General features: G+C 37.6%; 2 protein-coding genes across 4 annotated transcripts in view; one reads left to right on the top strand and one right to left on the bottom strand.

Annotated features, from left to right (window-relative positions):
- The window catches only part of LOC107078073 (transmembrane protein 116), a 19652-nt gene extending 16450 nt beyond the window's left edge, over positions 1–3202 (top strand). The window contains exon 12 of the mRNA XM_015353120.2: positions 66–3202. Coding sequence (XP_015208606.1) covers positions 66–215 — 150 coding nt within the window. The 3' untranslated portion in view covers positions 216–3202. The remainder of the gene's footprint in view (positions 1–65) is intronic.
- Positions 3180–25367, bottom strand: dennd6b (DENN/MADD domain containing 6B). 3 transcript variants are annotated; one of them, XM_015353125.2, is made up of 21 exons: positions 24689–25366; positions 24371–24592; positions 23597–23635; positions 22852–22894; positions 21794–21906; positions 21122–21202; positions 20718–20823; positions 18883–18962; positions 18652–18714; positions 18031–18086; positions 17424–17546; positions 16732–16827; positions 15564–15658; positions 15050–15115; positions 14157–14221; positions 12740–12829; positions 11361–11414; positions 11110–11219; positions 10531–10633; positions 10201–10275; positions 3180–8775 (listed from the first exon to the last, which is right to left on the bottom strand). In XM_015353125.2, the coding sequence occupies exons 2-21, from the start codon at positions 24524–24526 to the stop codon at positions 8653–8655; spliced, it is 1737 nt and encodes a 578-aa protein (XP_015208611.1). In that variant the 5' UTR covers positions 24527–24592; positions 24689–25366; the 3' UTR covers positions 3180–8652. The 3 variants fall into 3 exon arrangements, with proteins under 3 accessions (XP_015208611.1, XP_006633842.1, XP_015208612.1); XM_006633779.3 differs by having other exon boundaries at positions 24371–25366; XM_015353126.2 differs by lacking the exon at positions 21122–21202 and having other exon boundaries at positions 24371–25367.

Raw genomic sequence — 25367 nt, 5'->3', positions numbered from 1 at the left:
ATGGGGGGGGAGGGAATCATTTGATAAGTATGAAATCTCAAGAATTGTTGTGGGGTTTTTTCCAGGCCATAACTGTTTCTCTTCAAGGATTCTTAAACAGCATAGCATATGGATGGTTACGCCGTAATTTCCGAGAAGCTGCCCTGGGAGAGAGGCTTGCTCTATTGGCACAGAACCCCCGTGCTTTCTACGACGAGTCCCTGACAAGAACATAAAGGCCCAGATACAAGGAACACAAGGTGCTTTAACAGGAAAGGAAAGGACATGCACAACAAACCACGTTTGAGGGCATTTTTTCCTCTCTTCTGCACATGTTGAATAGACTTTGTAAACAGCTGGGGAGAGGATGCAAAGTAGTAGACCTTGAATTATGAACTTTTTTTTTCTGGATTTCACCCGGAAAGCCTTACTTGAAGAACAGAGTCCTGTATGTTGAAGATGGGATTTTAGGTTAGGTAATTGTAGAAATGTTATTTAATATCTGTTTCTAATCTGTAATATTTAATTTATAAAGTGATCAGGATTTATTGCTACTTAAACTTTTTTAAAGAAGAGAGTAAGAACTACATTTTTTGTTGTTTTAAATGATAGTTTCATTGCTAGCTTTATTGGACATTCACGGTCTTGTCAGGAAATGTAGTGTCTTGCAAGAGTTTTCACTTCCTTGCAATTTTCAAATTTTCTTGCTTTAAAGTTTACAGGCATAACATTTTAAAATAGTGATTATTATCTGTTAAAGGCACAGCTAATTCCACACATTCAGAGCAAAAACAAAGACGTAAAACAAAAGAAGTAGATAGGTAATAATGGGAAAAAAAGTCATGATTACATGAGTATTCAGACCCTTAGCTGTGGCAAACCTAAATTAATTTAGGTACTCAAAATTACTTTAAATAGACAGAGAATTACTTCTGTGGCCTCCATGTGCAATAATAGTGATTCATAGGATTTCAGAATAAATACACCTCTCTCTTTAAGGTAATAAGATCCCTCAGTCACTCAATTATAAGCCAAGATTCAGTCACGAAGGCACAGGACCTTTCAAAACAACAGAGCTGTTGTATAAAGGCACAAATAAAAAAAAAGGACATAAAAATGTTTCAAACCCTTAGGATCTCTTTGAGCATGGCAAAGTTGATCAGTAAGAAGTGGAAGGCACCCAGACCCTGCCTAGATCAGACTGTTCCTCCAAATCGAACAGCCAGGAAAGGAGAGAAAGAATTAGAGATGTTGGGGTGCAGTGGCTGAGATAGGAGAATATGTCCATGAGTTAATAAAGGAACTGTAACTTCACAAAGGAAGCTAATAATGAAAAATAAAACATCTCAAATTTTGCAAGGACTTTGCAACACAGCACCTAAGTGATACAGAAATGTGACGGAAGGTTTTAAGATCAGACAATTCAGCATTGGAAATTTGTGGTATAACTGCAAAATGTTACCTGTGACACAAACCCAGTACAAGCATGGTAACCCTACTGTAGTTAAGCATGGCAGTAGCAACATTACAGTATGTTGTACTTCTGCTTCTTATCAATCAATACTAAGAAGCTTGTTAAGACTAATGAGAACATGAATGGAGCAAAGAAATGGCAAATCTTAGAGGTAAACCTGCTTGAGATCTAAAACTGGGATGGAAATTCACCTTTCTGTAGGAGAATGACCCAAAGCACAAGGCCAAAGTTACAACGAACAGACCCAGTCACAGTCCTGACTTGAATCTGTTGAAAGATTCGAAATATACTGTCCACATGCAGTGCTTAAGCAACCTCAGTAACTATACCAAGAAGAATTGGCAAAAATCGCATTAAGCCAGTGTGCAGACTTGGTAGAGACCTACCCAAAAAGAACTGAGGCTGTAAATGCTTCCAGGTTGCTTCCACCTAAAATGGAGTTCACAGATCTGAATACTTCTGTAATCAACAGTTCATTTCAGTTTGTTCTCTGATGTTTTGCCAATACTGAAACCTCTTACCCTTAGAAGTCTTTGAGAATTCAGACTTTGAAATAGAACATTAAATTAAAAAAAAATGCGTGCATCATTTTCATAAAATGGGACACCGAAGGAAGATTGAATACTTTAGCACGGTCCTGTAAAAAGAGAGTGACTGGCTGACAACAGGAAAATATCACTCATGAATGAACCTGTAATAAAATCTTTTAAAGCCTTTTGAAACCAACCAACCCAAAAAACGTATATTCATTAAAAACAGTGTCAGTCTGAAGTGGGCAAGAGGCATGAGTCCACTAATTTCCCAGAAGTACTATGTGTAAAAAAATAGGCTGCTCCTTCAGTTATATTTGAAAAGTCAATTTAAGTAAAATAAATTTAAAAAAATGCACTTAGCTGTAAGTATGTATGTGTTGAAAACAGTATTTACTTAACATGACACTGACCTAAAATATTCTAATGAAAAGCACTTTAGAAACCACAAGATGTACATGGAAAATTGAATTTGTAAAGGAAATTGTGTAAATTGAACAAACTACCACAACAAGCACTGATGATAATTTAAATTGTGTCAAGTTAATCCACAAGGAAATCCAGAAGGAAATAATTTGGAACATGTTAGAATTCACATACTGTAACTTTAGAGATGGTGCGTTTATTCAAATACCTATGGTTCTTCTGAAGCATTCAAATTTCTGATTGGATCTAAACTGTTCCTTTCCTTCATTTATGCATTCACTATATACCAAAAGTGGAAAGATAAATTTGCAAACAATGCCTTAAATTTAAAAAGCACCTTATGATCAGAGCAATTTGCTAGAGATCATTGACTACATTAACAGAATTCAAAAAGCCCCTTGTAAACATTTTATGGTATGGACATCTTGCACTTCAAATCAATAAGAGATATATCTCGCACTGGAATGACTTGACTTTTATATGAGATATTACATTTCAAATGACATCCTGGAAGAGGGTTGTGCATTCAGACAAGATGGCCACAAAACACTGGAGAATAAACTGCAATCCTTCTCTCTGGTGAGTTAAATCCAGGAAGCACAGGTTTCCTGTGTCAGTCCATATATGATACAGTATCTTCTTCTAGATATAACAGGGAGCACTGCCTCTATAGGCCCCTGTTTTTCTGCTACCATTGTCTCATTGTTCTGCCTTTTAGTTGAGAATGGCAGGAAAAGTCAAAACAGTTTGTAATTAGGAAGATAAACGCATTATTCAGGTTTTCAGGTTTTTATTAGCAAGACGTTTGTTCACATTCTTAGGTACCTACAATACCAATTCAGGTTAAAATGAGCTACCAATTTCACAGAAATTTACTAGAGCAAAAAACAAGCTGTTGCCACTACTCTACATGTTCAACACTGTTTAAGTATACAGTCTAGTCAGTGTTTCCAGTTCTAATGAAATACTCCACTCCAGCTCTAGTCTCACTTTTTTCGATCCTTAACTAACAGAGCACATCTGTAGCAGCAGCCCTATAATGAGACAGACTCACTGCTACACTAGTCTCATAAAAAGCAGTGCACAGTCAGGAAAGACTTTACACACCAATACAATGAACAAGCAACCTACTCAGCTTTTATACTCAACAGAATGAACACAAGAAATTCTTTACTACAAATAAATAAATTCCACCCCCTTCATTAACTGAAGAACATAAATCTACATATAAAATATATACAGGAAGAGGGGTGCGCAGTGTGCATTTTCTTCGTTTTCAAAAATTCCATATGTGTTGCTTCAATCAGACTTGTGTAAAGCGATTTTGTCTCAGATCCAGACTATGGAAAGTTGCCAGGTACCACACTTGGGATTTGTCATTAGCAGGTGGATCTCACTTCTGATTTAATCTGGGCCTTGATTTTACAGGAAATAAACATAATTAACCAGGGAACGTCAGGGCATTTCCCCCAAGGGTTAGGTTATTCCAATTATGAAATCTAGCAAAATTTATGAAACGATATGTGTCTACTCAATGTTGAATGTTTTGCATCTGAAAACAAATACAAAACTCAAATCTCAAAATATGTAGTGTATATTTTCATTCCTCTGAGCTTATTCCATCCATTCCTAAAAAGTGCTGATTAAATCAATATAAAGTTCTTTCGTTTTCAATCACATCCTTCTGTATCATTCCAGTACTCTCCAAAAAAGTTTTTTTTTCCCCATGCAGTTTTGTTTTAAATTGAGTTTACAAATAAAAAAGAAACAGCTATTGATTTTTAACAAATGTTTGTTTTCTATTGTTCATCCCAATGGTAAGAGCTTCAAATGGACCCTGTGATTTTGGTTGAATACTGCACAAACTATTCCACTGCACACCCCTGCAGATTGTGTTGCATTGCATATGCCTTTGGAACATTCATAATTGCACAGAGTACTTACAATATTTGTAAAAAGAGAAGTCTACAATGGTATTACTTCAGTAATACAATATATACACTGGTAAAGAATTTATTCCCAGTATTTAAACTAAGACAAGCATGCTAACACACACTGCTTTGTGCTTGTTGACTAGACATGTATTGTAAAATTTAATTAATTAAAAAAAAAACAGGAAAACAGATGAACCCTGGTGGCATTAGTTTTTCACAAAGTCTATAAAATAGAAAAAATGAGGATGTTTTTTTTTTCCACCAGAGCATCCAAAATATTTAATTGCTGCCCTAAAATAGGGATGTTAAATTTAAAATATTGTTACTAATGGCATATCTGAAGAATTCAACAGGCAAAGGCATGAGACGAGAACTACAGGTCTCAGCCTCATCTACAAATTTAACCAGCTTCACTCCTTCCATTTAACACAAGCGCATACTCAGACAGTATAGGCCAAAGCAGAAGTGATACCAGGTGTCCAAATGTATAAATTCTTCAAAACTGCTGCCTAGGATACAGTATTTTGTATGAGATACAGGGTACAAAATACATATGAAAATTGACAGAAAAGTGTAAAAAAAAACTTTCCATTGAGCAGATACTCAACTAATGAATCTTGGCCATTTGACAAGGGTCACTAGTTATTATAGTGACATTTTTTGTAACCGTATAAGAAAATTGTGGCTAGCACATTTAAGGATTTTCTTCATCATTCCACTTCCTTATACTAGCATCAAAAGTTTCTCATTTAGTTCCTACAAGAATTGCCAACATCCAATCACTTAAATCAAGTGAAATTTTACTTTTAATTTTTTGCTAATGCACTTGGCATAGAAGCAAGTCGTACATTTGGATATCAACTCTTCATATAAAAGTGCAAACTAAAATATTTAAATTGGTTTCCATATAAAAATATTCTTTAACTCAAGTACGACATTCTTAATTTACTGGGTATAAATCCTTTGTAATCTTAGGTAAAACACATGGCTGCTTGATATCCCACATGCTATACTGTCACTATACTGGCAGGGTGTATTTTAAATTCAAGTACTGCGAGTAAGAATACTGTGCAATGTGTAAATATCTGAAATTAAACGATGTCCAACAGATAATGAACTCCACATCGAAGTTGCTGGTACTGTATGAAGAACAGATATTCAATGCATTACTGACATCAGTCATAATTAGTTGCAAATGTTACAATATTTTATCCCCTGTGGAGTGTGTTAAATATCATCTAGCTTTGTCAGGACAGTGAGGTATCATCCTGAATTTTCCTTCACCGAGTTATAAAAATTGGAGCAGAACATCAAGGCAAAATGATAAAAATGGTATTGCACAATGTGGCACCATTTTTGCTAGTTTGTGGTTAAGATACAAATGCAGGTTTGCATGATTTTTTATGCGTAAACTCCACTACGGAAAAAAGCAAGAAGGTCTTCATTTTGGAAGTAAGAAATATGTTACAATCGCTTACAGCAGTGGTTCTCAAACTGTGGTACGCGTACCGGCAGTGGTACGTGGAGTGCCGCCAAGTGGTACGCCAAATGATCCTGGAACTGTGTCGTGTGCGCTGAAAAATCGGGACGGGTTTTCATATTTGGTATTTTAATGCGTGTCGAATACGCAGCCTACGTACTACGATACAGTGCGCGCTAATACTTCAGTGGACACAAGAGATACTCTGTAATTCTATACCACTCTATAGGAATGCGTGCTACAGACGCAAGTGACCAATTGTATTTAAAAAAAGCTACTGTATCTCCAGCAAACAGGGAGAAAGGAGAATGTGCGTGATTTTGGAACTATGCCAACGTTCTAAACACAGGAATGCATAGAAATACGTGCTACAAACGCAGGTAATCTTGTGAGCACACGAAAGCGTGATAACAGCTTGCGTATTGCTAAAGCAGGTAAGCTACACTATTTTTGAAGAACCTTATTTACCATTGGCAAAAGAGCTGACACGTATTATGTGTAGAGAAAAAGCTGCTAAACAGCTCGACCTGCTGCCCCCCTCCCCCTGAAAGACACAGTCATTCATAGAATTATTGAAATGAAGGATTATATCAAAAGTACACTGATAGAGCGCGTTAAGATGAGCAGATGTTTTTCACTGCAATTAGATGAGTCTGTAGTCGATTTGGCCAATGTGCTTGTTTACGTTAGATACGAGTTTGAAGGCATGTCCCATGAAGACTTTCTGTTCTGTAAACCGCTACCAACAGGAACTACAGGAGAGCACATATTTCAGCTTCTGAATGAATTTATCGAAGAGAATGGCCTCGATTGGATAAAATGCGTCTGAGTTTGTACAGACGGTGCTATGACAAGCCGACATAACGGTGTAGTTGCACGAATTAAAGAGGTTGCTCCAGAAATTAATGTTCGATTTACAACATCCACCGCGAGACCTTTGCCGTCAAGAAAATGCCTGACGATTTAATATCTGTTAGACTCTGTTGTGAATTGTATCAAGGCTCGAAAAATTAATTCACATCTGCTTTGCTCAACTAAACAGGCTCACCTCTCTCACTGAATTGGTGCTTTTTTATTAGTTGTTGTTAATGTTTTTTTTGTAAAACACTTTGAGAAGCCACCTTTAAAGGCGCTATATCAAATAAAGTTTATTATTATAATATTTATTATATGTATGTGTGAGTGTGTGTGCACGCGCGCTCATGTTGGTCATTGAGAATTTCTGGGGTTCCTATGAGATAATGACTTGTAGGTGGTACTTGGATGCTTTGGTTGGATTAGGGGTGGTACTTGGTCCAAAAAGTTTGAGAACCACTGGCTTACAGTAAGCCCCCGGTTTAGTGGACTAATAGAGGTAAGGGGTGTCTGTTATTGCTGAATGTCTTTTACATTACAAGTGACATTTTTTCAGCCCCAAAACACACTACTGTAAGATAAATATACAGAATATACCATATACAGTATATGCTTTTTCCTTATTTTATAATAACTGTAACCAACATTACAGTTAATGACAATTGTTCCTGTGGCTTTTTTCATCATAAATATACAAATTCTATATTTCATGTGTATGAAATATACTGTATCAAACGCACTGAAATATGAAAAACAAAAACACTCATCATAAGCAACTGACCTTCCTATACAGGACACTATTGACATTCCTAAATTTAAACCTACATGGTATTTATTTTTACTGTCTTTTATTATTTTTGCAAGGTCAGGTATTTCTGATTTCACAGACAAAATTCCCATTTAGCAGATTTTGTCCATGAAATCTGAAGTCTGTTAAACCAAGGGTTTACTGTAATGCTGTTCTAAATAAATGTCCATTGCAACCTAAACTGTTATTTTGTTCTAGTGGTGTTACGAAATGTTTTAAGCCTACCTTCACTGTAGTGATACCTGTTTACTGAATCTAGAGAAACCTTGCTTTGTATTCCCTTGAAAAATTAACTTCATTTGCAGTATTATGGCATATTAATTTTAGACCTGGAAAATAATGAATACCAAAGCGAACTGATTTAAAACAAAGTGTTCCTTGTTTCCAGCACAAAAGTCAGAGATTTATAGTAACTTCTAATATGCAAAACTTCTAATATGATCTAAGGCAACCTAGTTAATTTTTTTTACTATTTATACAGTACAACACTCTAGTGTATTCATACACAGTAGGCGAAAATCGCTAAAATCAATTGTGGTGGAGAGCAATATTTAATAATAACTATAACGGTCTTTAAATTTCACACTTGCAATAATATTGGATGGAAACTACAATTTTTTATTTAAATTTCTCCCTAAACCAAGGACTGAATACATTACTAGTGTTATTTTACAAAGCACATGTCATAAATTAGTTTCATGAGGTATATAACTGCTCATGGCTGTCAGTAAATGACTCTGGTAAACGAACTCACATAGCACTAAGTAAGGAAAGAGTTTTTCCTTAGAATATTCAACCCTTTAATAATTTAAGATACAAAACTACAGCACCTGTTCAACTACCAATGCTAATCCTACCTAGCCTCAACCTTTTATTAAATCATATCAAAATGATTAAAAACGTTTTACTTTGATCTCTTGCTACATTCTAAATCCCTAATATTCTTTTAATTTAGGGGGTGCTCCTCTAATTCTAAACACGTTCCATGTTATCTAAATATTAAAAAATGAAATAAAAAAAATGAATGGTTAGTATAACGGCATGGGTGGAATTTGCACTTTAAAGACCATGGGAGTATACGGCACTAAAAAAAGAGGGAGGAGGGCTGATACTTGTGGAACGCAGGCAAACTATTGGAGGATCCGGTAAAGCTCAGCCGCATCTGGTCAGTGGCGCCGGAGGACGGCCTGTAAGTCCTCTGGAAGGGAGCTGATGATGGTCTGGATGTAGAGCTCCAGTCTCTGCAGCATCTCCTCCTTGACTGGCAGCTGCTGGCGGTGGGCTCTCATCTAGTAGAAAAAGAAAACAGCAAGGACCTGACTCTGGTCCGAGCGTGGCTTTCTGGGGCACAGCATGGAAATGCAAAGCAATTTCAAAGACTCAGGAGTTTTATTTTTAAATTCAAAAGCAGCGTGTGTTCCTGAATGGCCAGTGAGCTGGGCTATGTCAGAAGTCTACTGAAGGTGACATTGCCCAGGCAGTGCCACAGAGATGCCAGGCCTGGTTTGACTTCAGCTGGATAGGCCACCCCCAGCCTTGGAACAGTGACTCCTGGGAAGTAACATCACCGAGAGACATCTTGCCCCTCTATTCAGCGCAAGCTCTCCTCTAAGGCACTGTGGAGTTTGCAATGTGTCAGATGAGGAATGGCTCAGCTGTTACAGCTGGGCTGGATGAGTCTTTGACAGGCCCTTACTCTTTCTGTGTGATGCAAGGATTGTAGCCACCATGCCAGGCAGTCCAAATTTGGAAGGAATGAAATAATGGTCTTTTCCAAATTTAAAAATGTGTTCATCAACTCTGCTCAAGAAAGATAAAACTGTGGGCCTAGAATGTATCCACAGCCTAGGGCTTCACCAGCTGAGACACTCAAAAGCAAACATTGACAGAAAACATCAATTTTTACATTTCTCTGCTAGATGAGCAAGATGTTCTCAGACTTCCTAAAGGTATGCTTTCCAGGGCCCTAGAAGGTGAACTTAATCATAAGGAAATATCAATATAACAGGATGAGGCAAGACGTTTACCCGCTCCACAGACAGATAAGTATCAGAAGTTCCTCACCTATGGGTCCAAATAACCATCACACACAATCTTTCTTGTACCGTTAGGTTTTCGGTTTTAAAACACAAATGATTTTCAACACAGTGTGGGACCTCCTACTGTATTACACTTCAGCCAATGTATACAGCTTTAACATGCAGTGAGCTTCAGTGTGACCTGCTGTGTGCAGAAGAGAAACAGTGTGTAGGAGCTTTTTACTTAACTTAAGAGTTTGCCAAGAGTCCTTCCTAGCTACCAGTCAGCTGAGGTGTCGCTGTGCATTTCCATGACAAAAGACTCAAATCAAATGACTTACAGCATGTCCGAAACTTCCTAGAAATTGTTTTGATATACTTTGGTCAATACTATCTACCCAAGTCCAGTAACTGCTTCATCCTTACAGGAACAGGATGATCCATAGCCTAACCTGACAGGAACAGATTGCAAGGCGTGACTTCACCCTAGATGGGATGCCAGTCCATTGCAGGACACATACATACTTCTGGCAATATGTAACATAAGCGTTGTCATACATTTAAGTTACTATTAGTTCAAAATTCTCTAATTGTGCAAAACAGCCACAATTCATTTCCTTATAGAGACTATGGACTGAATGTCTAAGTGCATGCATGTTGTAGAATGTTTTATTCCATTATAAAGGATATAATTACCAGCTTTTCTCGCAGTTTCAGGATTAAGTCCACGATCTCTACTTCGGATTTATCTTTAATCCAAGCCAGCAAGTCCTGTACACAAAAAGATTATTTTAAAAACTATCAAAATGATAAAGTAGGTCAAATGATTTAAGAAGATAAAATAAGAAAAAAAATATATCAAGAAAATATTAAGAAAATATAAAATATTAAGAAAAAAATGAAATATAAAAAAAATCAATCAACCAAAAAGCAGCTGGTTAAACAGAAATAAAAGAACAAGGCATTTAAGTTCAGGTCCTAGAGAATTTCTTTTGGAGTTGACTATATTGTCTGTCTGTTACGTACGGCCTCGCAGATAACCTCCAAGTGAAGACACTCCAGTTTTTGGGTCATTTCTTTGTGTCGAAGGCGATACCAGCCATCAAAGTTTGGGGACCTGAAAAATCTCCTGAAAAAAAAAAAAGAAAAACAAAAAAGGAATTGAGCGCATCTTCTAACGAACAAGAATGTGTTCGAGATGCATGGTAAAAAAGAAGTCTCAAAATAAACATAAATATTATACAAGTGCCATTTACATTTTCTCTCACAGTGTGAGCAGTGTGAGTTGGGTCTAATGTGTCATTTTTTACTGCTTCTGACTACCAGTTCCACAGATCACAAACTATGTCTGACCTAGGCTTCAGCCAATAGTTCTGGGAGGAAGAAGGCAAACTTCTCTCTCCGAGGTCATTATTATAATCAATTCAACATGGTATAATGCATTTCAGTCAGACAAATCAATTCTTTCAAGTGCTTTTCAGATAAGCATGATTAAAGTGTGACCATAGAATTTCCATACAGATTTCAATGTTGTGATTTAATGTGAGGTATAAGGAATGAAAGGATGCCTGGCCTGGCTCTCCTAGTGGGACTAAATGCAGTTACCGATACAGGCCCAGCCAGTCTCCCTTCAGCACAGAAGTGAGCTGAGGTCCTGCGTGCTCCAGCGTCTTCATGAACTCCTCCTGGTTGAAGGACCGGATTTGAGGAGGGTTCTGCAAGAGACACTTAATTAATATACTAATCAAGGCCAGAGAAACACTAAACATATATATATATCTACCGGCTTATGATAAACACGTTTACAAAACAATACATTTGGCACGGTGCAAAAGACATCAAAATTAAGAACATACTTTCCAAGGCGTCACAGCTCTCTGGAGAGGCATCAGGCTTGCTACATAACGCTCCTGTGAAGAAATTAAGGACAAAAAGAAGGATGATGATGTCTGCCCCTGAAAACTGCTTTACTCATACATTATATATAAACTGAATGATTGAAAAATTATCCTCAACTTCTGTTTTCACAGCTTAAAGCCTACTGACTTTCACTATTACTAAATTCAAATCCCTTTAAAATTAATTAAATTATTAATATAAATTATTAATTAAATGGCGAATTAAAATAATTCAAGTTGGTGCTTTTGATACAACAATGTTCTTTCAATTGAATCAGATCCATAAGCAAAAATGTGCAGTTAACTTGTAGACCTGTTTACATTCAAAAATGTCTCTTCAATTATTTTTGTTCTTAAACTCACATAATGCAGAATTTGGTTCTGAAATTGCAAAACCAATCATGCTGCTAAAGCTGATACCCTGGCTTCTTTCAAGAAACATCTGGATGAAACAGTTTGGATCAATTAATTACTACCACATGAGTTAGACAGGACAAATAACCTCCTCATTTGTAACCCTTCTTATGTCTTTTATCAACACTAGTTAATTTTCTTACATGAAAAATGAAGCTGTCAACAGAATGGAGCTTAAGCATGGCTAGGTTTTTTTTCTGACATACTACAATTTTTAAAGGTGACATCACTTGCTCTCATGATTACAATTAGATTAGTTATATCAACAGTTTGGGAACAAACTAGACCAAACAGTGCCTTGTTTACAGCATTCCAATTTGAAGCAGCAGAATTTCACATGTCATTTACCTACATTTAGTCAGGATATGCTGTTATTTGTAACAGAATATCCTTCAGATGACAATACCGAAACACAGATGATTATGCCTGCAAACAGTTTTAAATACATTCACAGAGGTAATGAACTCTTAAAATAAATGATGACATCATACATTAACCTCTTTAAAAAATTGCAAAATAGTCCACATTTATTCAATATTTGTACAAACTAGTTCAGTTTGGACAACTCTGAAACTCTACATTCCACTAAAGCAGAAAAGACTAACAGATGATCAAACATTTTCTGAACAAACATTTCTCAGGAACAAACCTTATGTCAACTATTGGCACTAATATGGCCACAAAAGAGGCCACATAGAGCTATTATGTAGCAAGGACTTTTGGATTAGCTGAAAGCATATAACAATGTATCTGTTATGTTGTAATAGCTGATAAAAATAACTAAGAATAATTTTAAGTACTATCCCCGTGGTAACAAACATTTCATATTAGAATAACAGAATGCATTTTGCAAGTCATACCTCTATATCTGTCCTGTTATTTGATTTATGATTATATATGCATTCACAGTAGGCCCCACTTACCAGTGGAATAATGAAGCTCTGTGTGAGCTCTAGGAAATGGCGCCTCAGAATTGCACTCTGTACCTCTGATGGTCTCTTCCTTTGAATTCCCTAAAAAAGAAAATAATGATTACATTATTCACCATGAAAAGCTCATGGTGAAGCACTGGTGAAGGTTCTGGTGTCACCAGCAGTTGTGCATCACTTGAATTGTTCCAAAAATGCAATATGTGAAGTACAGGAAAACTCCAGTCAAAGCTGTAATTTGAATGTGCCGTGACAGTATCTGGCTTTATTTCCAGTGGTTTTACAAAAAGAGGGTCATCCTCCAAAGAAAGTCTTCTCTCAGCTCAAGAAAAATTGGAGAGAGGTTACCACCATTTATCCAGCCTACATAGCTCCAAACTCTCACAGGTCAATCAACCCACACTTACTTACAGAGTGTAAATAGTGTATGTACTGTTTGTGTAAACCCCCCAATCCAATTGTATCAATATACAATATAAGTGAACACAAGAGAAATTTCAAGTTTATCTTCAAGGCTGTCTCCTTGAATATAGACAAGGAGTCTTATTCTAAGTAATATTACAATGAAAATATTACTATATAAACAATTTTACAACAAACATAGTAACTTAACATTGTGAAGTCTTTATTTGAACATAGCTACAAGTATATTAATAAGTCAGGGTACATATTACCAAACTAAAACTTGTGCCCAGTGTGCTATCAAAGCATCAAATCAAATATAGTAGGAAGCCTAATATAGTTCACCATCAGGTGCAAATTATTCACTTGATATGTGCTTCCTTAAGTTACCAAAGAGCTGAAAATTGCTGGATACCATATCAGGACTTTAACACAGGTGGTCCAGCACCTCCCACTAGTAACACTGGATGCATTCACAGGTGTTTTGTAATAAACTGCCTCATGAAACCAGGTCAGCCGTGATAGTAGCACTCAGCATTTACCCACCATGTGTCACAATGTCACCCTGGCAGAGGAAATCAATCATCTGGGACAAACTCCATCTATCTTTCTTCTCACTGTATTCAATAAAGGGTCACAGGGAAGCTGTAGCCTATCCCAGCAAGCAATGGGTGCAAGGCAGGATCACAGGACACATGCACAGACATGGCTCACAAGCACTCAGACCACAGCCAATTTTCTCAGAAGCCAATTATCCAACCAGTATGTCTTTGCACTGCGGGACGAAACCTATGTTTTACAATTCAGAAACAAGAGCTGAATCATTCCCAAACGACAGCAATTTTGTTCACACTTTTTAGCGATCTCATTCTCAACAAAATATCAATGAAATGACATTTGTAATTAATGTTGAAAGATTTCTTGTATAGGTTCCGTTTAAGACATTGTTTGGTTCAATAAGAAAAAGACAAAAGAATCACAGTTTATTTGGATTTAGTTTTCTACTTACTTTTAACAGTCTTTTAATTAGGGCCTTGTCTTTGTGAAGAAATGTTTTGTAAGCTGTATAAATACCTATGGAGAATATGGAGAAAAAAACACAGGAACTGAAAAAATGTTGTACTGTGTGTAAAAAATAAAAACACTGATGTGTTACTACATTACATCATGAATAAACTCATGTACCCACTTCCTGCAAGTGCAGGTTTTGGTTAAATAATATTCAGTACTAGCAGGCAAACATGTAAACTGCCCTCTTTACAGCATCTGACATTAGCTGGATAATCGGGTTTGCCGTGTTAAAAGACCAGAACAGAACAGAAACCTGCTAAAGTTGTAAAAGAGGATCGAAACAGCTCAATGGTAAGGAAGTGCATGTAGTTTTCAGAAACCTCCACTAGAGGTCCTGTGGAAACAAAACTTCAGGCTGAATATTTTGCAGCATTTAAACACCAGGTGTCCAGTCCAGGTCCTGAAGTTCTGGAGTGTCTAAAGGCTTTCATTCCAGCTCACCTCTTAATGTATTTCAGCTGGTAACTGGCTTAACTGGACGTACGTGTCCACTTCTTCCTGGTCCTACAGGCAATCAGCCCTCCGGGACCAGGACTGGACCCTGACTGACACATTTAACACTACTGCAAACCTGGCGAGAGCAATATGTATTTTCTGTTTTACATTAATTTCTGAACCACGCTCATTGCAAACTTTGCATTTCTGTGCGGCAGCTTTGTTACTCTTCTTTGTAATTTCATTAATTTGTATTCTGTTTTACATAAATCAATAGTTTGTGCCGATTCTCGTCAGTTGAACGTCACTAAGACTGTCCAGGTGAACAAATAATTTGGCAGACAAATGCAAATTAGATATACAGTAGACGGATAAGACTAGAATGAAAAGGCTCACCTGGCTTTGTATCTAGTGTCTTTAGTTTTGCCAGTTTCTTCACTTTCACTTGTTTTGGCAAATCCCCTTTACAGGAAGGAGACAAGTTGTAAAATACAAAATTAAAACCAAAAGGAAACAAGCGAAGAAGCGACAGCACTGTTTTACATGGTAAAACCTGTGCAACTTTATAATGAATTCATGGCTAGTATTTAAAAGATAGGTGATAACATTTCAATGAAATGGCTGGAAAAATGGATTGTGCCATATTTTACTTTTAGCCAAGAATCACACTAGCTGCTCAACTTTGAACAGTATTACACCAGTGCACACTTGGCACACATAATATAGAGGCCTCGTCAACAAGAAGAAATGAGAATGATCTGCTTTACACCCCAATATAAGATGGCAATAAAATTACTCACCACAGATCCACTACTCTTTTCACACTTAACCATGGATTTGTGAACACTGATATTTCAAAAAGAGGAGGTTCTCTACAAGCCTTCCGAAATGCGGGCTTTTCATCACCAACCTGACATCTTGAGATCTCCTAAGCGAATGATGTGAGGCCAGTACTGGAAGGTCTTGATGAAAAAGGGGTTTGTAACTCCCAGGATCACATTTGGTCTATTGAAAATACACAAAGTATTAATACTTGAGATTTTTAAGACAGTTTCATGTTGCTACTATACAATAAAAAAAAATTCAAAATGCATTTGTGCCTGTATATACATATACAAGTACATATACTGACTTTTATAAAGGAACATTATTATGTAGGCTCAGTTCCGCCTCCTGCATCACTATTATTTGGTTAGAGATAATTAAATTTCATACCCGCAATTGGGACTGCATGATTTTTAACACACAGCCTAACCTGGAAGGGTGATCCCTATAATACGTTTATACATCTATGTTAGTGGTCAAAATGAACCATGTAACTCTGAGGAGCCCTAGTAAGAGTGGAACAGCTGTCTCGTTGCTAAGTTTTACTTTAGAGATGCAAAAGGGCAGAGGGAGAAGTTGCAAGATACTTCTGGCTCCTGTAACATTGAGACTAGATGGGAGCTAATTAATATGTGGTGTGGCTGCATGACCTTTACACCCTAACATGGAGGAGGGTTGTCCCTAGTAAAATACAATTTGCGGTTGTTAATATTATTTGACTCTTTCCAAACCCTCTATGCTTTGTGAAATGTGTAAATGTCTATTTTTAATATACAATTATATTTTAACCCAATGTGTTATCTCCTACTTTTAACCTGCAAAGCTCAACACTTTTGGTTTTGCTCCCACACAGGAGAAACAAAATCATCAGACATATACTTGGAAACATGCAGAAGGCCATGTGTTTCTTTTCGTACTGTAAGCCCACACCAACAACAAATGAGTGAAGACAGTCCAGCTCTGACGGAAAACTGAAACGCTTGACATAAAGAGAGATGTTCCCGGCAAACTTTTGAACCAATCACCCCCAGAAGCACTTGGCCAGTTGTGCGCTGCCGCCAATCAGTTAGGACGCAGCCCAGCTTTGAAACAATGATATTTAGACTTTAGGGGCCATCCCATACTCTAAACAGAGACCTTCACTTGTTGAGCTCCTCGGGGAGATTACATTTTTGGCAAAGACAGCCTAATGAAAATGCTGCTGCTCCCTGCCAAGAGTACAGTTTCAAAACAGAAAAAAACATCCTACTTACGGAGCCTGAGTCCTGGTTGTGTACTCTTTAAATTCGCTGTCATGAATTGTGAAGTAAGGTCGAAAGTCACAGCAGTATTTTAGCGGACTCACACAGCTAGAGAAGGATGCCAGAAAATGCATTAATCTGTGTGACACATTTATTCTGTTTTTAATGATTTTTCTGTATGAAAAACCAAACCGATAAAAAATGTCAGTGAAAGTACAATGACACTTCAGATAATGAAATAGTGTAAAAAACATTAAGAAGCACTTAATGCAACAGCATTTTGCTTTACTTGCATTTGCTCTTTCTTTGATGTACTATTGTTCTGTTATAAATTCACAATATGACTTTCAAATCATTTTTGCTTTCAAACCATATTAAAATAAACTGACTTAACAAAAAGTTGCATAAAAAAAATTACCTCCCTTCTCCGTCCTGGTGCCTATTGTCTCCTGCATGTCTATATGCATTTATACACTTTCATAAAATGGGAAGCAAAGTTTTCCAAAGCATTCCATTTATGGTAAATCCTAACATTTTCTTAAAGTGCAGCCTAATATTGCCGGACGGAATAATATCTTAGATGGAATAAAGAACACCATATTCCTAAAAACAATCAAAGGATCACTTAAATTTATATAAAGAAATACGATCTTTATAGTCTTTTGCTATGCAAAAAAGTGGTACATCAACTTTATTAACAGTACCTGATAAGGGCCAGTACAGTTTCTGAGGAAACTGTTGGGGATGATGCCATGACAACAACAGGCTCTCCTAGTAACATCAGCTCCCAGAGCATCTGACTGTGAATCAGGATTGACTGGAAACACCTTTAAAAGAATACGTTACTTTTCGAGACATAACAAAACTTAAGTAAGAAGAGTATACTACACGACAAAACATTTCTAGCCCTTGATGACAACTAGATCTTTTAACAATGCCATGTTACTAAAACAAAATGCAGCAGGTAAGAAAACCTAAGACAGGAGAAATGTCCTTACACCTTTTCCTAATGTGATACTTATTACAAAAAATGCTCTTTTTTTCCCCATGTGATCATTTATGTGCAAAGGAGAACAGCACCTTCTGAGGATTTGTTATGAACTGGTCAGTATTAATACCCAAAACTGATTTTACTGCTACCTATGAGCAATGAGGTGGCCAAGTTCACGGACAACATTTTTGACAAAAACATGGAAAGGTGACACGACTGAACTTGAGATTAATGAACCATGAAAAATAGGATATACGGTGTATTAGTACAACAAATTACATACAAAAAGTATGTTAATAAAAACAGCAAACAGTACTTACTTGAATACGTCTAGCTCATGGACTGTAGGTAGGACCATGGGAGCTGGAAGAAGGTTCTAGATGTAAAAAGGAATATAATTTCCAGTTAATATAATATATATAACTACACTTTGCCATGTGGCAGGAGTATCTAGTCCTGATGTATCATCAGGTATTCTATTTAAAGCAGTAACATCTGAAAAGCTGGGAGTCTCAGTTAATGTGGTCTGATTAAGTCAGTCACTCGCTGATTTCACTTAAGAGCTGAGCTCCACTTTAGTGGAAGCCATACACATATTACCCTTCAAGTTGGCTTTCCCTAACATTTCATTCGCATTTTTCCTTCAAAAACGAAAACTAAGACTGGACAGTCCTGTCATAATGTGATTACACATCTTATTTCAATTTGGTTAGTTTTTAATTTTCAGAAATGGTGAAAAGAAAAAAAACTTTTCAGTATGCTTTTTATAATGCATGTATCAGCAACTGTTATATGCTTTACAAACTCCAACCTTAAATAAAGCTCTATAGGAAAAGAGATGGCAAACTCAGAAAAATGTCTTATTTTGTGGTCAGTTCTGACACATCCAAACAGTAACTGGATGTGGACGACTTGTCTCAGAAGAGGCTTTGTTAACACACCTCCTTGTACGACTGCTTCAGAGGACTGGCCCCAGGCTTGTCATTCCTCGAAGGGATCCTGACCTGCAAAAGCCACCAGAGGCCTTTTTTCATAGCCACGTCTGATCACTGGCTTCTAAAAATCTACTGATTTAAGAACCAGAAACTAAAAAAAGCACACACAATATACGAGACAAAGCCATTTAAAGAGCAGTAATATTGAATGTAGCCTTGATTCATAAATAAATGTACCTGCAATACTACTCCCATCACTGGCAGATTCAGTGTCTGTCCTGGCACTGGAGAAGGCCACTGATCAATCTCATTGCACACTACAGCCCAGAGATGAAGCAAATTGTAAAATACAGAATGAGACAAAATAGTATGAAGTATTTTACTTGAAAAACATTCAGGTTCACGGTAACATGGCTAACTCAGACCTCCCGATACCCAGTTAAAAGTTCTGGGTGACATTACCATCAATTCCGATATGTCAATCAATATGACATAAATCACCCTTGGAAGCATTACATTTAAAACAATAACAAACACTTCAGCGAACTCAGACTCCAGTATTGGCTACAAGCCTATATTTGTTCTAATAAATTACAAACTGAAATCACTCATGTTTTAGTAAGTCAGTTTTAAAGCCTGGAGAAATGACCTTTCCTGGAGGAACAGTAAGTAAGAAACATCACTGATTGAAAAAGGATAGACTAACCGCAGATCGACTAGGTTGGTGGAAACAACATCTAACAATTATTTGGGGGAAAAAAAAAAATTAGAGCAGAGTCCCTCTAATTCCCCACATTTCAAACGTTTGCAGCTATCAACTCAACTAACTAGCGGATGTAAAATAAGTATTATCAATATAGCTAGTTATAGTAAGTTAGTACAATAGAGCAGACTGGAAGTAGCTCTGCATTAGAGGAAGATGTCAACCGATAACATACACAATGTGCTTCTGGAAAAAAATGAAATCAGCTCTGACAAAAGGATTTTCTGTATGAGTTTTATTTATAAAGGATATTTCCTTTACTTATGCTTCCTACTAGTTCCTACTCGGAATATGTTCTGAGCCCCCTCAGATAGCACTTACACAGAGTTTAATCTGTCTTATCTGTCTTTGCAAATTACAATATTAGGTAATATCTTACTATAATATGTCATATATTTTACATATTATAATAAAATGGGGGAATACACTGTCCAATCAAAGTCTGATTCTGCCCCATAAAACTAAGATACATTCTAGAAAAATGACATACCACTTCCTTCCTGCAGTCATGAAAGCTTTATCCAAAAACGGCTATGCACAGCCAAGCTGACGTGTTAGAAATGCTGATTAGCAAATGCAAGTTCAAAGACTTGAACCAATTTCAACAAGAAAACCAATGGAACTACTGTCCAAAGATCAGTTTTGTTTCAAAGCCAACTTGACAAACCAGCAGCACAGAAGCTGGACAGGGTGAAACGTAAGCATGAGTAACACCCAAAATTCAATTCTATTTTGTATTCATTGTGTGGACAAGACAAAACCTGATTCCAATTCTAAACTCTTCCTTATAAACTGAAATCCATGCTAAATTTAGGCTAGTTCAGGCAACACTATAAATCTGATGATACATTTAATGAAAGGTCAAAACACAAGATTAGAACTATATAACCATAGACTTATTTTTAACTTGGAACCACTACTTATTTTTCTGCTTTTGACTCCTGTTTCTGTTTTAGCAGAGCTCATTCTGTTTGTGCTCTCCTCCAACATGCCCATCCAATGTCAGTGCCGTTCGCCACATGCTACGCCGACAGCGCCATAGCGCACTACAGGAGAGCTAGTTCCAGAGCTAGTGCCACTACAGAAGCAAGTTCCCAGCAATTGCTGTTGCATGGCACCCCAAGGAAACTGTGGTCAACAGGAGTCCATCTACCTGCCACCTCTGACTCTTGCCATGCCAGAATCACCAAATCCTGAAGCACTGGGCTAAGTCTTACTCTGACATAACGTCTCCTATTCTCTCGGCCCCCTGGGACTCCTGGGGTAAGAAAACCGAAGGTGGCAAAAATATACAAAAATGTTTTCCCACCTGCCTCCAGGCAGGGCTCTAGTTTCTCAAAGTATTCCGGAGCAATCAGCTGCAAAAGAGACTGGAAGAGATTGACATAGGGCAGCCTGGAAACCAGAACCAGAGACTGGAAAGAAAATAAACATGTTAAAAAAGAGGCTTTTTAAAACATAGAATTATACTGTACAGAGAACATAAATTAGTAACCTGACCTAAGAATTAAAAAAGAAAACAGCGACTTTTTAATTGCAGGGTTCTGCGCTGTTGTTTCTCATGAAAGGCTTAAACTGGACTCTTCCCAGATCTAATTGAGAACATATTTCTGTCACCACGCTGGGCACTATAACTAAAGATCATTTTATGTGTGGAGGGAATTAAACGAGCGAATTACATTAAGAGTTTGAAGTTTGCTCGACTAGACCTACCTTTTGGAAATATCCTCTCTTCACAGACACATCCTTAACTTGTCTGAAATATACATAGCCATAGTAATGTGCCAGTTCTCTCTGCAAGATAAAGACTCACGTTTGAGGCCTGTCAGCCTTACTCTTCAGTGCATTAACAACAAACAAGCGAATCTACCTTAATTTTGTGAGTAAAGCAACCATGAAATAGATTTTAATTGGCCAGAAAATAGGCTTCTGGTAATTTTTTTTTACTTGAATTATTACACAGCTTTTACATACATTAAAATTATTGATTATTCACAGTGCTCAAATATGTTGACGAAATTTGATGCATTCAGTACAAACATCTTTAAGCTTAAGGATTTAAAAATATGTAACATTGTTACATAAATTGTGTATCTCTATGTCTGTTGCGGTGATGTGTATGCAAGATTCCTGTTAAAAAGTTCACATCCTCAGAAGGTTTAACCTTGCATGAATGCATGTGGCCTATGCAATCACTTCCAACTCAGTCTGATGTCTCTTGCAGCCGCTGGAGAAATACCAGGCCAAGAAATCCACGTTTTCGGAAAAAAGGCACCTGTGAGTTACATCTAAAGACCAGCTACTTTGATATCATGCCTTGTTGCTATGAAGTTAATTTCAGATTGTATTCATCTTGATTAAAGACGACGATCTTTTATTTTGTACCTGTAGCGTCACGGGTGCATCTCTGTTGTAAGCATCCTCATCTCGAAACCATGATGTCTTCTGTCCCACTGACTGACGCACTCTAAAGCTGAACTGGGTGTCTCCAAGACAACCTAATAATCGGTAAATACAGGAATTTTCGGTTTGGCACTCTTAAAAATATTCTCTTGTATTCTCTAGTTTCTAAGCTATAAAAAACTACCAAGAACACTAATTTGCCATTCAACGGGGTCTGATTAAAGTTTTTTTCTTCTTCTGTGGTTCGGTAACAAAAGCCATGGACATTGTGCCATTCAGCAAATTGACACCTAAGCATAAGTGGAAGTATGCCAAGGGTAAATCTCAACTCACTGAGGCACAGCATTTTAAAAGCAAGTTCCTGCTCACAAAAGAGTAACAATGTTAATTGATGCATAAAAAAATATTAAACTGATAAGTGTTATGAGTGCAACAGCAACTGTGGGAAATGGGATTGAGCTGCTTCAGTTGTAGAGAGCTTTCCAATGGTAAGTTCAAGGAAAACCTAATAAAATAATAGAGATATCAATCTCAGAGCTGAAGTGCTGATGTCCACAGGATAGTGTCATTACCCAAGTGTTTGTCTTCTGTTAAGTCGAAGCTGCCAAACAGTAGCTCTTATTCCTGAGAAAAGTGCTTCTATAGCCCAATACTCTTGATCTGAGTCTAGCTGAGTGTTTTAAATACTTAATTCATGCCTTTACTTAGGCACTAATTTAAACTAGAATTACTACATTTTTAGCTCTTAAAGAGCCATATTTTAAGCTACTGCATCCACTCGTTATACAAAAAAGCCTCTTACTCTTGGTAAGAGTCACTGCAACCTGAAGGCTAGGAAGGACTGTAACCTAGACAGGACACACACAAGCAAAGAAAGACGTTTTTGAGATGCCAGTTAACAGAGCCAACATGTTTTTAGAATGTGAGAGGAAACCAGAACACCCATTGAAAACCAACACGAGAAGACAAACATATTATAATTAATATTAAAATGCTGATCACAAAATACTATAGATAAAAATCAATTGGCTCCACCTTACCTGAGTAGGAGTCTGGAAAGGACAAGTAGCAAATGCTTGTTTTCTGAGAAACAGAGACAGGAAGGATCCAACATGAAACCAACCCCACCATTAGTAGAATAAATTAGACAACTTCAAGATTCAAAAGTCAAGCACAATCAACTCAAAGTTTGTTTATCAAATGCACAACAATACAGCGTGCAGCAGCAGTTGCTGGCAATGAAATGTCTTGTAGAAAAGTGACAATGTAAGAACACACAGATTCCTGCATCTTTCTTTCAGTTTTCTTTTCCAATACCATCAACAGTGAAATACGTTTATAACAAAGTTTTAAAACCACTTAAGAAACATATCTTTTATTTCCCAACAACACAGGCACAGAAGGAGCTGATACTTGCAACATTTTTCTATAAGTTGTAGAAATTAAATTATCTTTTAAAAATCAATTAGAAATACAAAAAGCTCCTGAACCTTTTGTATGATTTCTTTAGTGTGTTCATACTTCATGTATTATAAATGGTATCTTATGAAATATATTTAGAAGCACCAGCGTTCCTCAGCAGGATATCTTTGAAATAAGGCTGGAAACAGGCGCACCCACTGGAAACCCACATGGACACAACAAGAACATGCAAAGCCTGTACAAAATGATCTTACATTCAGCTATGAACCCAGGAAGCAAGAAATGTGAGGAAATGTCACAGCATGTCCTCCCTTTTACATTCCATTAATTAATGCATAATGATATAAAAAAAGGAAAACTCACTTCTTTCTCTGTTAGTTTAACATCATGGGGATACACAAGCTGAAAAAGAGGAAATAAAATACAAAAAAACAAACTGAGTGTACATACTGTGCACATATCTCTCTGGCAGTTTTATTTAATCCAGTGCCAGGCCTGTCAGGAATGCAGGGCTTCTGGTTATTAAAGAAAGCCCTGCAAACGCAAACTACAGACAATATGAGGCGACCTCCCAGGCAAGCAGAACAGTATGTAAGCATGCCCTTTCCACACCTTGCAGGTATAAAAAAAAACAAGGAGAGAACTGTATTTTATTGTCAAATTAACGGAACACGCCATTTCAGTGGCCACTAGAGCTTCTTCACACACGATAGACCACTTTAAACTACAGTACGTGGTCTCACTTTAAAAGCTTGGCAATGATACCTTCTTTTAGAAAGGGTCCATTTACGTGGATCCATGGCAACTCACACCCGCGGATGTTTAAGAATTAGTAAAGCAGCCCTCCGGACGTGTCATTACAGCAACGCAATGAAAATGACAATAGCCAGCGTGTTAATTATCTTTAAAGCAAGGAATGAGACGGCCACCCCAACACTCCCACTATATTTTTATTCACCCTGGATTTTCTTTTGAACGGCAACAGTGGGTCTTTGACTATATATTAGCCTGAAGACCTCAGTTATTCCGATAGTTTTTTTTTTCCATTGTACTCTTTATTGTGTCTTGGCTCTGTAGTGTCATGCTGCGAACCCCGCATCACTGCCCACCCGGTCCGGCCCAGGGATGCTGCGGTACCTCGATGGCCTGCCCGAGCTCCAGGTCGAAGGTGACAACGCACACGCACTCCAGCCAAGAGGAGAAGCGGGCCCACGGCACCCGGCTGGCCACCACCTCAGCGCCTCTCTCCGCTTTCCCATAGCTGCGACTTTCGCCGCTTTCGAACAGGTCCATCACGGCTCAGCTAGCCATTTCCTCATCGTCCTGGATGCTGTGCGAACTGCACGGCAACCAATCGCGCTGCGCGAAGACAAACGGGAACAGCGCCCTCAGCCGAGGAGGACTCCCAGCCTCACTGCAGGACTGCTCGTTTATTTTTTTCCTGGCCGACCTCACCTGTTGCTTGTGCTTTGCACGGCTGTTTTGAAGTTGTCTGCGCCTCTTACATTACTTTCCCTCCTCTGCTGGCTCTCCGTGATGCTCGACCTTGCATTTAGTGTAACGTGGTAAAACTTAAAAAGGTTAACTCCACGCTCAAACTCAAAGGTAGAAAGAAGAAACAACGTTTCAGCTGCCGATATCTTGTATTTCTTCTGTTTTTCAGCGCGGAATTAACGATTATTAGTTCATTTGCAGATAACCCAGCTCCCCCATTGCGCCTCTATACGTCTCAATAGATGTTGATTTAAGTAACAGAAAACAATTATATTACTTTTATAAGTTGTAGAAAGGTTTGACGATTAAGAAATCGGGTTTTCCTTTGCTCTAGCTGCTACCTCCTGTGATATTTGGGATACTATCGATAAATGTAGCAGCAGACCCTAATATTAACAAAAGACCAGCCATGCTCTCCTTAAAATAAAAATGTATATTTCCAGCAAAGATGTTCGTTGATTTATTCGATGCAACGTGTAACCTTGTATGAAGCAACCTCGGATAAATTACCAACCAAAAGGAAACAAGTTTCCGAGATGAAGATGGTGTAAAAGACGTATATCGTCTTGCCTGAGACTGAAATCAGAAACGGCTGTAGATGTTGATGGTGTTTAAAGGGCCACCTTCATTCCCAGCTGCA

Source organism: Lepisosteus oculatus, chromosome 7, assembly GCF_040954835.1.
Source record: "Lepisosteus oculatus isolate fLepOcu1 chromosome 7, fLepOcu1.hap2, whole genome shotgun sequence".
Classification (NCBI taxonomy): Eukaryota; Metazoa; Chordata; class Actinopteri; order Semionotiformes; family Lepisosteidae; genus Lepisosteus; species Lepisosteus oculatus.
This window is presented reverse-complemented; position numbering and strand designations above follow the sequence as displayed.